The following is a 14,153-nucleotide window of genomic DNA, read 5'->3' as shown; positions in this document are numbered from 1 at the left end:
GATATTTTCAGTATGTACTTTTGGGGTCACATTGAAAAAAAAAAATGTATTCGGCAAAGTTGTGCATCTAGCTTAAAAATATGTTCATTTAATATATGTAATCATGGATTTCGAAATGTTTACTTTGAATAAATAATAATAATACGAAAAATTATATAGGAATTATATACAAATACGGATTATTTTTTTTACTTTGACTAAATTTTGTCACATAAATGATATTCAAAGATAAAACCAGGAAACCAAAATCACACTCCAACAGGATTCAAAGTACATTGAAATCAATAGATTGCTCAACATTACGAGCTCAGGGTATGAATCGGCACTCCATTTCCCCGGGGTCCTCGTTTCCTTTCGCGGAAGTGCTTTACCTCCGACATCGTTTATAATCACAAATGAAAATTGCCACGACGTAATTGAAAAAAAAATCATATGAAGAAAAAGGAAATTTCACTGAAAAATTCATTAAATCTTGTGTTTTTTTTAATTATTTTATTATTCCTTTGGTATCGTCGCTTCAATGACTAATTGCTTCTCATAGTTGTTTGTACGATGTAAATTTACTTTATTGAACTAAATATTTTAAATCTGCAGTAATTGAATTAAGAGAAAGGTGAATTTCCAGTAAGCCTAGCGCGACGAAACCCCAGGCTCTGATATTGTAGATCATTGGTTCCCAAAGTGGTCAAGGTGGACCCCATATGTCCACAAGAGACTCATCAGAGGTTTTTTGTCTTGTGACAAAAAAACGGGGTCCATGAAACTTTATTTAGTTTCATACTAAATTTTGCGTTTTCTGAATAATAAGTGAGAATTTATTGGATCCTTGTGCTGTGACTGTAAGTAGATGATAAATGATTAAAAGTTGGATCTAATCACTTTTTTCATTAGCCAACTTTGCTTTTTACATTCACTCACAGACAATTAATCATTTATATAAGCAATCAATTCTACTCGTTTTTCGAAAACTGATAATTTTGTTGTTTGGAGCCGCAACGGAAGTTTCTATAGTTAGATATTTACCTACATATTTTTTCGAATTTTAGGAAATGGTAATGTTTACAAGGGGTCCACCGCAACCAGCTAGATTTTGAAAGTGGTCTAAGGGAAAATAAAGGTTGGGAACCTCTGTTGTAGATAATACGTATCACTTCCTTATGGACCCAAATTTATATGAAAAAATAAAAACTAGAATACTTTAGTGAAGACTTGCCTTTAGGAACTATCCCGAAAACAATATTGTAAATTGTTGATATATTCACTACAGCTTATACCGAAAACCTATCTACGGACGGGTCTATTCATTCTTTAACTGCCCAATTTCGTCAGCACAAAAAGAGCCTCTTTCGCCATTTCGCGCTGTTTCATCCTTTTTTACCTCAAAACCGTAGCTATAACACCTCTCTTGGGTGCGGTAATATTTGCATTTAGAGCGAACGAGTGATATTCTGACCTTATCGGGGGAAGATTGTGTTTGGGGGGCGAGTTCTGATGACACTAGCGCGAGTCGCTCGATCGTAAAATTATAATATTACGACTTTACAAGTGTAGGTACATTTTGTGTAATTTCTCTCGTTATTTCTTCTATGCATAATATTTTATTTTATTTGTAAACGACGACTGCAAATTACTCGGTTTCCTTTAGTTACAAAATTAATTAAATTTTTGCAATTGCACGTTGTAGAGTCAACATCTCCTTAGGATGCTCCGGTTTCGGCGTGAAACGTACGTAGATAGTATTTTTCGGACCTGTGTGACGTTGTTGCATGGGTTAGTCGGCTTTTCGCGGATGATAGCAAAATAAATAAATTATTATATATTTAAACTAAGTATTAAATAATTTTGTAAAAACCATGATTTATCACGTAATTATTCACGTAAATTATGTCTTAATTTACGTGATGTTAAAATCGTCGTGTTTTAGTATTGTGAACAAATTGTTAACAAATTTAAACATATTCATTTATGTATTTTTTCATATTAGGTCAACAGTTATAAAAAAATATGATAATTATAAAATTAATAATTAATAATTTTTTTTTAAACTAGGTGTATTTGGAATGGTTCCAAATACACCTAGTTTAAAAAATCCTATAACAAGCCATACGTTTAGAACCGTGAAATAAAGACTAATTTTGTAAAATCCTTTCTAAAAATCTTCAACCGGCTACAGATTAATTGTTTTTTTTTAGTAAATTGATATGTATTTGATCATCAATCCATATACAATAAACAATATGCCCAGCTGTTAACGTCAAAGTCCACAGCTGGACTTACGACTACCCTGTTAAGGACTTACAAATACCAAGGTCTTGAGTCCTTGAGACAGCAGTACTTAATATTACAAATTATAATTATGTATTTTTTAAATTAAATCAGTTTGAATCAAATTTACATAAAGTACGTTTTTTATGCCTGAGATTGTTAATTCAAAACGCAAAACGAGCTTTCCTTGGGCCTTTAATATTCTAACATTTTCTAATAATTAAGTACTTAGTTTCCTTTATTTTCTTTTTACAAAAGGCGCAAAGAAGCAATTAGCGAAATTTTAATTAAGGATCATTGTTAGAGTAGGTACCGTCTAATTTGCTCTCAAGGTCAACATAATTTACTTTTCTGATATACTTTACTTTTATTAATTAAATGAAATTTTCTGTTTTATTACAATTATAAATTATAATAAGTTAGTGTATGTGTGTGTGAATTTTGAACACGCCACAACTAATTTGATAATACCTTAGATATTTATTTTTTTTTTCCAGAAAAAACAGTACTTACCGCAGGACTTGTGAAACAAAACTATACCAAACTATACTATACTATAAACGCGTAACTACGTCCAAATACCAAACGATGAAAACTTTCTTGCACTCAGTACCATAAGAAAATACCATGAAACTAAAGCTAGGAAAACGTCTTAGTTATTCGCACGTGCTGTATCTACTATCGTCAGCGTGTTTTTTTTGTTTTTTTTTTATTCTTTACAAGTTAGCCCTTGACTACAATCTCGCCTGATGGTAAGACATGATGCAATCTAAGATGGAAGCGGGCTAACTTGTTAGGAGGAGGATGAAAATCCACACCCCTTTCGGTTTCTACACGACATCGTACCGGAACGCTAAATCGCTTGGCGGTACGTCTTTGTCAGTAGGGCGGTAAAGAACCATGGCCAAAGCCTCCCACCAGCCAGACCTGGACCAATTAAGAAAACCTCAACTGACCCAGCTGGGGATTGAACCCAGGACCTCCGTCTTGTAAATCCACCACGCATACCACTGTGCCACGGAGGTCGTCAAATAATGACGTAATAGTCGTCATGTAATTAACTTGAATGCTCTAATTGTTATCGAATAAAATTGTGTAGTGAAAATATTATTTTACTTCTTCCACCTTCCGTTACAATAGGTAACTGCTAGAAATGTTAACTGACAAAAATTGAGATTATATATTTTAGAATTTAAACTATCGTGAGTGTTATTCATATTAATTGAATATGAAACACGGCTAAAACTCACGTGATATAAGCTCGGAGTATGCTCGAACCAGTTTTAGTTTTAGTTTTAATCGTGCCGCGTTGCAAGAACCAGCTCATGACTAAGGGCCCCGTATGGGTTCGAAACTAGTTGGGCATACTCCAACCTTATATCACGTGAGTTTTAGCTGTGTTTCATAATCAATTAATATGAGATTATGTAGGTAAAAATATCATTAGGTGCTTAACAGCCCTTCGTTGATATCATACATGGTAGATGACATTTCTCAGTCGACATTGGCTTTACGGAATACGAAAAATGCGGTTGTTATTGATTTGATGTTAATTATATTACATAGCTAACATACGTCAAAGTTAGTGAATTGACCGGCAAAAGGTGTTGAAACCTTCCTAAAAATCCCTTAATATAACTGACATTGAGTAGGTAGCAAGAGTACTATGTACCTCTATATAAAAGATAAAAGGGAATTAAACGTCATAAAAATTTACAACCTTATTTGCATAGAAAAGAGTAGTCGTAACGTTAGAATTTATCGCTTCGTATTGTTTCAAACATGATATGTAAATTATTGGGCGATAGTCGATTCGCGATGTCGTTATTGTTTTGCGTATCTGCAATAAATCTCACAACACCCCGGTTAGATTGCTTTATTGTTAGTGCATATATATTATAGAGCTTGAAATAAAAGGATTTTCTCTTCTTTATGATGTACTTGCTGACGCTGCGAGGTTTTCACCCGCGTGGGTCTCGTTCCATTCGTTTATAACTAACACTGAAAGAGTTTTTTAAATCGGACCTCTAGTTCCCGAGATTAGCGCGTTTAATGAAACAAACAAATTCTTCAGCATTATATATTAGTATAGATTAGTATAGATATAGAATATAGATACATACAAACATAATAAACACTTTTAAAATTCAGCTTTTCGGATAGTTGGTTTAGTTTATAGCCTCAATAGCTCAACTGTTAGCGAATATTATTTCTTATGTAGTAAAATATATAAGATTTTTAGTATATTTTTCATTTTTGTATCGTTCGGAAAAGTGGGCCCAATTTCGGACATCTCCTTTGTATGAAGTTCGCCGGGTCAACTAGTAAATTTATAGATGTAGTAATAAAATTAGTTTGGCCATTAAAACGTAGACAGTAATAGGCAGTAGCTAGTAGCAGAGCAATCGTAGGCTGAATTAAAGTAGGTAACAGCCGCTCTCCCTTTTGAGGGTAAATTACGGAATTGCGATTCATCACGCGAAGTTCTAACATCTGGATGTGCCCATTTATTTAATGATTATTATTTATTTAACAAAATAAACAACTTTTGTAAAGTTTAGTAATACTAGAGCCCTAATAACTCCACATTTTAAAGGGCCGAAATAAAGCCCGAGAGGTACATGTTCGATACCCGATTCAAGCCAACTATAAATATTATGCTTTTTTTATGATTAGCTTGACGGAAAAGGCAATATTAGTAACTTTGGTTTTAATTTCATGTGATCATAACTTCAATGGGTACCATTTACTTGACAGGAACACAGTAATGCTGATAAACATGGCGGTGGGACGTCCTCGGATGTATATATTTTATTAATATAAAACAAACATATAATCAAGGTTTATTTAATTTTCGTCTGTCTGTTTGTCCGGGATAATCTCTGGAACGGCTAAACTGATTATAACGAGACTCTCTGATAGACAGAGCAGGTCATAGAGCAACATATAGGGTTTTATCCCGGAAAAAATACATGGTTCCCACGGGATTGGTTAAAAACTATAAAAACAGAGACGTGTCTGTAGATCGAGTAATATCTATACCTACAAAGATGCCCTGTATAACGTGTCAGAAATATTAGGAAAACGGTAACGAGTATTAAATAAAGGCCACATCCAGTCATTCTCTGTATCCAGTTTTATCCCATCACGATTCTCTCGGACGTCTGCTTGTCTCAATTCAATACGGCTCATATGCAAATTGTGTTGAATTGTTGATTGTCCTCGGGATCGGCAAATAATCGCCCCGAGACCGCCTCAGTCGACGTCAGCGGCAGGCAACCATTTTAGATCTCTATTAGACTCCGGTTTTAAGTCAGTCGAACTCAATATGCAAGCACAATATACCTGATATATGTAATGTTCTAACTTTTGTTTATTTACTTTATAAAACTATACATATTATATACATACATATTATACATATTATATATCTATACATAGAACACTTTATCAATCAATTAGCGTACGCCCGCGACTTTCTTACGTGTGAAAACTTGTTTTTTCACCATTTCCAAACCATGTATTTTTTTGGAATAAATAGTAACCATATTGTATCGTAATTTTCTCTTTGTTCCAGTGAAAGTCACATTTAAATCGGTTCAGCATTTCAGTTCAGAAAGAAAGATAGGCGATTAAAAAAGCTTGAATATGCGTGCTTTAGTATTTTGCTAATTCCTAACACTAACAAGCCATAAATAAAATGTCTGAGCCCTGCATACTCTGTTGTGATCCATAAAAAATTACTAATTACGATGACGATTTTAAATGTCCAAAGCTACTAAATTTCATAGAAACCCTCATCATTATCATCCTTATTCATTCGTCCATTAGTGGGGGGTCGAACAACACGGCGCTTTCTTGTGCGGGGTCGCCATTCCAGCACCTTGGAATCCCAACGTCCAACTATATGCCCTACCCAATGCCCATTACCACTTCAGCTTTGCAACTCGCTTAATTATATCAGTGACTTTGGTTCTTCTGCGGATCTCCTAATTTCTGCCCATTAATTAATGCCCATAGTTAGCGACCAAGTCTCGGATCCATAGGTCATAACAACACGCACTGTTCGAAGACTTTCGTCTTCATTTACCTACTGAGGAATTTTGGACGTAAAAATTACTCAGTGCTTAGCAACCGTTGAGTGGTAATTATTTTCGAAAATGAGCCGTGATAGCCCAGTGGATATGACCTCTGTCTCCCATTCTGGAGGACGTGAGTTCGAATCCAGCCCGGGCATGCACCTCCAACTTTTCAGTTGTGTGCATTTTAAAAAATTAAATATCACATGTCTCAAACGGTAAAGGAAAAACATCGTGAGGAAACCTGCATACCAGAGAATTTTCTTAATTCTCTGCGTGTGTGAAGTCTGCCAATCCGCATTGGGCCAGCGTGGTGGACTATTGGCCTAACCCCTCTCATTCTGAGAGGAGACTCGAGCTCAGCAGTGAGCCGAATATGGGTTGATAGTGATTAACATATGAGACATACAGTGAAATCATATGCAAATTTAATTGATGCTCAAGTCCATCTGCAAGTCGAAGTTAGTTCATAATTGGAGCCCGAGTGGATCACTAACGAGGTCCGCGCATGCCAAAACACGGCGAAATGTGCAGATTTGTGAGTGAATAGGAATTGGGATTGTGAAGTAAGAAATTGCTTATGAGACTCTCCATATCCTGCTTCCATACAATTAATCTTGGAACCTATAGATTTAATAAAAATTCAAAATTTAATTTGTTTCGAATAAAGCTGATAATATACGAACTTCTGAAAGTCAAGTTATGTTAATAAGCAGGTAAAGTCGAAGACATAAAATTAAAGATCCTAGATACATAAATAATTAAAATCTCAATTCGTAGAACGGCAGATCTTAATAAATTGCTGCATACAAATTACGTCTAGAATAGCTATTTTTATTAGTAGATAGAAACGGAATATATCTGTGTATGCCGATTGGCAGACTTCACTCACGTAGAGAATTGAGAAAATTCTCTGGAATGCAGGTTTCCTCACGATGTATTTTTCCTTCACCGTTTGATATGTATTTTTTATTTATTTAGTTGGAGGTGCAAAAGTTGTTGGTTGGTTGGTTGGAACCCATAATAGCATTAATTTCTCAAAAATTTGTAGAACTCTTGAACAAAATTAACATTATAATTGTTTTTTTTCAATAGGAAACAACTAGAAAACACTTTCTCCCATCAGCGCTCTGCGAAAACTTTATCCAATCGAAGGCTGCAGTCGGCAAAAATATTTAATAGGCTTTTTAAACCCCGCCGTGAAAAAATAGTAAAAGAGGACTGCATTCATCCCCAGGCAGAGCTTAGCCTAGTTAACTTTGAGTGGTTTAACTTTAATCTAGTTTAAGTCGGATCAACCTGGGTTTCCTCTTATTTTTTATTTGAACTTTTCACTATTCCTCGTTATTAGATTTTCTGATCTAGAAATAATTAATTTTACTGAATGTAAAATCAAATATCATATCCATAGTGTATAAAGGCTGTTTTGTCTTTATACTAGCTGATGCCGCGCGGTTTTACCCACGTGGTTCCCGTTCCCGTAGAAAAGTGGAGATTATATACAGTCAATAATATATAGCCTGCCTCGATAAATGGGCTATCTAACACTGAAAGAATTTTTCAAATCGGACCAGTAGTACCTGAGATTATCGCGTTCAATCAATCAAACAAACAAACAAACAAACTCTTCAGCTTTATATATTAGTAAACATTATTAAAATCTACAAAATATATTCAGGGCTTGGAAATTAATCAACAAAAACTCAATATTTAATGTGTTTCATCTTCGAGCAGCAGTGCTATTCTGTAACGATATTTTGTATGACTCGCAAGTGCGAGTTTCAAATTCAGCTCTATCTTTCTCGTTCGTATTATGTTAGACAGAGAAAGATTGAGGTGAATTCGAAACCCACACTTGAGTTATTCGAAATGTAGTTACAGTGTGCCTAGTGGGAGTTTTCAATGTTTCCATATTGCGTTAACGTAAAAGCGAATTTATTAAAAATTCATTGTTGTAAAGCAGCTGTGTATTCCTTAAATGCAATAAATAATTAATCAATGACATCAATCGTAATGATAATAAGATCATCAATACTCGTGTTAACGATTAAATTAACATAAAAGCACAGATTATATTAAACGTCGCTTAAAACGGTAGCCTTGGTGTGCTCCTGAGATATTAATCACTCAAGTAACAAAACAATGATCAGGCTCTTTGTCAGGAATTAAAGTGCTTAAGATCACAGAATCGGACCCTCGTCAATGGAACTTGAGTGACGCCGTACCTACTTGGATCAAACGTTTTTGTGAACCAAACAATGCTATTCAGTCCCCTTGCCGCTTTCTGTTGATCTGTTGACTTTAAATATACTTGTGATAAACGTTTTAATTTTAATATGTTATTATTAATTTATTATAAAACATCAACACGAAAAATAAAAGACAATCTTTTTTTTTTTTTTTTTTATTCTTTACAAGTTAGCCCTTGACTACAATCTCACCTGATGGTAAGTGATGATACAGTCTAAGATGGAAGCGGGCTAACTTGTTAGGAGGAGGATGAAAATCCACACTCCTTTCGGTTTCTACACGGCATCGTACCGGAACGCTGAATCGCTTGGCGGTACGTCTTTATCTCTATCAAATAAATAGTCTAAACAAATAGTTAGGATCGTGTTGCGTTGCAAGTATCAGATTATGACTAAGGGCCCCGTATGGGTTCGAAACTAGTCAGGTATACTTTGGCGTTGTATCACGTGAGTTTTTGTAATAAATTAATATGAATAGCACTCACGATATTTTAAATTCTAAAATATATTGGTAATTAATATTTCACACATATTATTAGTTCGAAAAACTGATAGACGTTGAGGTCCCAAAGTGCTGGAATAGCGACCCCGCATTAGAAAGCGCAGTGTTGGTTGACCTCTCACCAGGTGGACTGACTACGTCAAAAGAGTCGCATTGATTCGCTGGATGCAGGCGGCTCAGGGTCGTGATGTTTGGAAGTCCCTTCATAAGGCATATGTGCTGCACTGGACGTCCATCAGTTGATATGATGATGATGATGATAATGATGATTAATACTGTTTTATATTGCCCACTGCCAACAGTTAAAGGAACTCAGACACCATGAATTATCCCAGTCATTATCATTAACATCTGTGATAGTTACAAAATAAGTTTTTATGTCCATGGGTCGCCATTTTTCATTGGGGCAGTGTGATGGTAGTTCCGAGCTCTGAAGTGAAAAATATCTACATGAATATAATAAAAGTGTGTTAGTATTTTTATTTCTTTGAACGAGGTGATCTCGGGAACTACAGTTTTGAATTAAAAAATGTTTTCATGTTAGATGGGACATTTATTGAGGAAGGCTAAGGAACGCTACGATCATCACGGAGCAGAGCATGAATGAAAAACCTTTATAAGTAGTTTATTTTATTTTTTTTCGCCGACGGAGTCGCTTACATCTACTAGTAAAATATAAAGCCTTTTTTTACACATAACTTTTTGGTAAGAGCACGTATATTAGTCATAAAAAATTCTGTGCCGTGTGATGATCATTAATTTTATAACTGTAAATTATCTAATTAAAAAGTGACCTTAATTAATTTCACGATACAGTTTAGTATTTCAAAGCTTAATTAAAATTTGTAAGCACTAGCTACTAGTAAATTGCAAAAGGTCTAGGTTAAAAGATCGAGTCTAAAAATAACTTTAAAGACATAAATTGAATTAAATATTTTTTCATATATCAAAGGCACGAACAGTCTGTAAAGTTAACTTAAGTTTAATCTTTCTTTTTATTAACATTACATTTTCAACGGAATATGAGTTAAGATATTTCAAAGGTTTAAAATTCACCATAGAAGGTACATAAATTCACCGACTTATACAAGATTAAAAGGTTTCATGCATTATTCACGGTGCTAAAAGGATTTTATTTCTAAGAGAAAATATTACGGTTTGTACCTTCTCCGGCCAATTACTTAGTCTAATTAATTACTTGTTTTCCTCTAACGTATCAGCATACTTTTCGTTTAATGAAGCAAGTACTAAAATACGATCACCTTGATACCCGGTTGTTGGGGTGGCTTTAACAATAATCATGAACAATTAACTTGAACAAACGGTCCCTTTCGTCCAGTGGATTACGACGTTCTAGGTTCGAATCCTGGGTGAAGTTATAAAATACTGAACTTTTTTTCTTCCGAGAAATTCGCAGAGAGTTACTTACTCTGGGCTAAGAAGGGATTAGGTAATCACTCAGGAAGGGATTAGCAAACCACGGTATGCCGTCGGTCCCTGTCTTTCTAATAATATTCTGTAACAATCAGTGAAAGTGATTGTTACAGAGTCAAACATTAAAAAAGAAATATATATTTATTAATCACACAGTAACAAACAATGTTAACAATAATAATCCGATCAACCCGCATTGCAGCAGCGTGGTAAACATTCTGGAGCATTTTTCCAGTGTTTGTGTGTTTATAATATGAAGCTAATAATTTAGCGCTCAATAAGAATATGAATATATACATTTCTTAGGAAAATCAGAGCGTGGGATAAAGAACGCTTCACCCACATTTAAAGAGTAAAGTGTTCTGGTGGTGGTCAAACCCCCAACATCTCTCGTAGAGTAATCCTTCGGCAGGCAATCTCTCTCTGTCTCGAGTGAACTCTGTTTTATTTTGGTTAAATTTTGATTTGAATTGCTAATTTAGTTGTCCTGATTCTACCTTTTAATTTAGTTTTCCCAAAACATTATGATAGGAGTATTTATAATATGTAGTAGGTATATAAATGTACATATAGGATGCCAGCTAATTATCCGTAACACAAGCTATTTATTACTTTGGAGTTATATAGTGATGTATGTATTGTCCGTATATATTTATTTATAAATAAATCAAACGAAAGATGTACTATAAAACTCTTTTGTTCTTTTTAAAAAATCAACAGAAAACAGCCCCTCGTACAATTATTTTTTGCGTAATTTTGCTCTATTTTCACAGACGAAACAGGCTCTTGTCTGCACCGGTATATACCACATTTCACTTGTTCCGAGCATCACGGGCTAGTCAAGGGAAATCATGCAAGCGTAGCCTCGGGCGACTGAAAAAAAAATAATTTCCGATCCGCACAGCGCAGAAATCCAGACAGTATACGCCAATAAACAAAAGCCCGCGCCAAAATATTTAGCAACCCTACGGATGGCAATCTCCAAATGAGTCGTTTCCTCGTGAGTCCCATTTTTCCACCGTTTTAACGTGAAAATCCAGATAATATGCCCTATTTGGCAATCACGTCGAATGCTCGCCTTCCCATGCCAATTCCATATTGCACAGGCATTATGTATGCAAATGTTTCGCAGGATAACATAAGAATTCAATACCCTATAAACGTTAGCCGTATAGAATGATTGTACGTATTGTAAGAAATGTAACACAATTGGCGGGATTTGGACTTTAATACTTCAATCGGATCAGAATAGTCTGATTGGATTAAAATAATATTATCAACTTGATTGTTATCCCAATTGATTTAGTAACTTATTTGGCTTATACTTTTTCAGTTTTTTTTATAGCGAAGCTATGAAAGCCTCGTCCAAGTATGTGGTATAAAACTTTTTTTGTGACCTTGTGACCTTCCAAAACCACCAACCACCAAACTGGTATCACACTAATATTATAAAGGCGAAAGTTTCTGTGTAAGGGTATGTTTGTTCCTCCTTTACGCTGCGGCTACTGAAGCGATTTACTAAAATTTGGAAAGGAAATAGGTTTTACTCTAGATTACTACTTTTCATCTATGAAAAATCCATGGTTCCCATGGGATTTGTAAAAAACTGAATTCCTAGCGGATGAATTCGCGGGCGTCCGCTAATAAATTATATAATCAAACTCCAAAGACCAAGATTCACAGGGAAGTAAGAAGACAATGTCGGACATAATATATCTATTTAAACCTCGAGATTTTTCCAAACATTTGTCTGGTGGTCGGGGCCCAGAGCTTTTGCTCACCACTTCAACAACTAAAACCCATTTTTCATCCCTCTAGAAGGAGTTGCGGAGGAATACCAGAATACTCACTATAACCCAGCACAAGCCTGCATCTTTAATAAAGCAACAGCGGTTCGAATGAAACATTCGCCATCCCTCTTCGTTATCCTTACGACCAACAACAACCACCAACCAAGAACCAGTTGGTTATTTTTATTTTTTTTATTCTTTACAAGTAAGCCCTTGACTAGAATCGCACCTAATGGTAAGTGATGATGCAGTCTAAGATGGAAGCGGGCTAACTTGTTAAGAGGAGGATGAAAATCCACACCCCCTTTTGGTTTCTACACGGCATCGTACCGGAACGCTAAATCCCTTGGCGGTACGTCTTTCCCGGTAAGGTGGTAACTAGCCACGGCCGAGGCCTCCCACCAGCCAGACCTGGACTAGTTAAGAAAATCTAAATCTGCCGGGGATCGAACCCAGGACCTCTGTTTTATAAATCTACCGCGCATACCACTGCGCCACGGAGGCCGTCAAAATTGGTTATTTTAGTTGTTGTCGCGGAGGTTGAGTTACCAAATAAACACAACTTAACCTAAAATGTAAGCATATCCCAACCACGCGAAACTCACACAGGCATTAATTATTATATTTCGTTACGTAATATAATGAATAATGTAATTTATAGCGTATTGTGCATAACTTTGTGAGTTGCGGTACGCCGCTGATGTATTTACGAGACACCTCGACGCGCGACGCGCCGCATCTCACCCGTGTAATATAATCACCATTATGACACTGTAATTAATGAGTGTTTCAGTTGACCTATATTAAACGAAAATTAGCGTTGAAAATGTTATTTCCCGTGTAATGAAGATATAAATCGGTATTGTTACTGGAAATAACTCAGTTGCGATTCATACGGAGCGCTTCAAGTACGCTAGTTTCTAACTGCTAAGATCTGAAATTCTCAGGCACCCATTCTATATACTTAGACTACCTGTAACAATGTGCTATGTATTAGACGAAGTGTTTGGTTCAGTGTAGTTTCTAATTAAGTAATAGGGTAGTTGACTCATATCATATCAAATTTAATATAAACATTAGAAGTTTCGTGTAGTACAATATGAAATAAGGGTCGAAATATATCGATATCAATCAATAAAAGTTAAGGATTTCTTAGAAAACTTAATTTAAATATCACATATTTTTAGAACGAAGTCCCTCATCGTGCGTTGCGAAAGGGGCTAGACGGAAAAAATTAAGACCAAAAAGTTGTAACGACACTTTTTATCCGACTGCGTAAGAATCAGGGTAATGTTTTGCTATAGTTGTAAGCCGCGACCTGAAGACAGCTGGTCAGCTCCAGCGTCCTCAAAAGGCCCCCCGACCCCAAAAGCCCCCCGACCCCAAAAGGCACCCCGACCCCAAAAGGCCCTCCGACCCCAAAAGGCCCCCCGACCCCAAAAGGCACCCCGACCCCAAAAGGCCCCCCGGCCCCAAAAGGCACCCCGAGCTCAAAGATCCCCCGACCCCAAAATACCCCCTACCCCAAAGGCCCCCAGACCGCCGATGATTTGATGTGATGGTATGGGATTTGATACGATAGCAATAACGATATCTATAGCGATAACGATATCTATAGCGACGATAACTATAGCAATGTGGGCTCTTCTCCGACCAAGGCGTTTGGAATCCTCGTAACTTTAAGTTTTAATTTTAAGTTTTCGAATGATTATTATCACCATTATCTTAAGTTTAATATTACGTTTCGAAAGAGCATGTAAAGTTGTAAAGTAAGCCTATTTGAAATAAATGAATTGTGACTTTGACTTTGATATGAAGTTCTAATTCAAATAAG

General features: G+C 35.8%; 1 protein-coding gene across 1 annotated transcript in view; it reads left to right on the top strand.

Annotated features, from left to right (window-relative positions):
- The window catches only part of LOC128198874 (myelin-associated oligodendrocyte basic protein-like), an 80,145-nt gene extending 66,277 nt beyond the window's left edge, over positions 1–13,868 (top strand). The window contains exon 2 of the mRNA XM_052886326.1: positions 13,624–13,868. Within this exon, the coding sequence (XP_052742286.1) occupies positions 13,624–13,868 (245 nt within the window). The remainder of the gene's footprint in view (positions 1–13,623) is intronic.
- The last annotated feature ends 285 nt before the right edge of the window (positions 13,869–14,153 follow it).

This window comes from Bicyclus anynana, chromosome 16 (assembly GCF_947172395.1).
Source record: "Bicyclus anynana chromosome 16, ilBicAnyn1.1, whole genome shotgun sequence".
In the NCBI taxonomy this organism is placed as follows: domain Eukaryota; kingdom Metazoa; phylum Arthropoda; class Insecta; order Lepidoptera; family Nymphalidae; genus Bicyclus; species Bicyclus anynana.
Note: the sequence above shows the minus strand (reverse complement) of the source record. Positions and strands in the feature narration are given on the sequence as shown.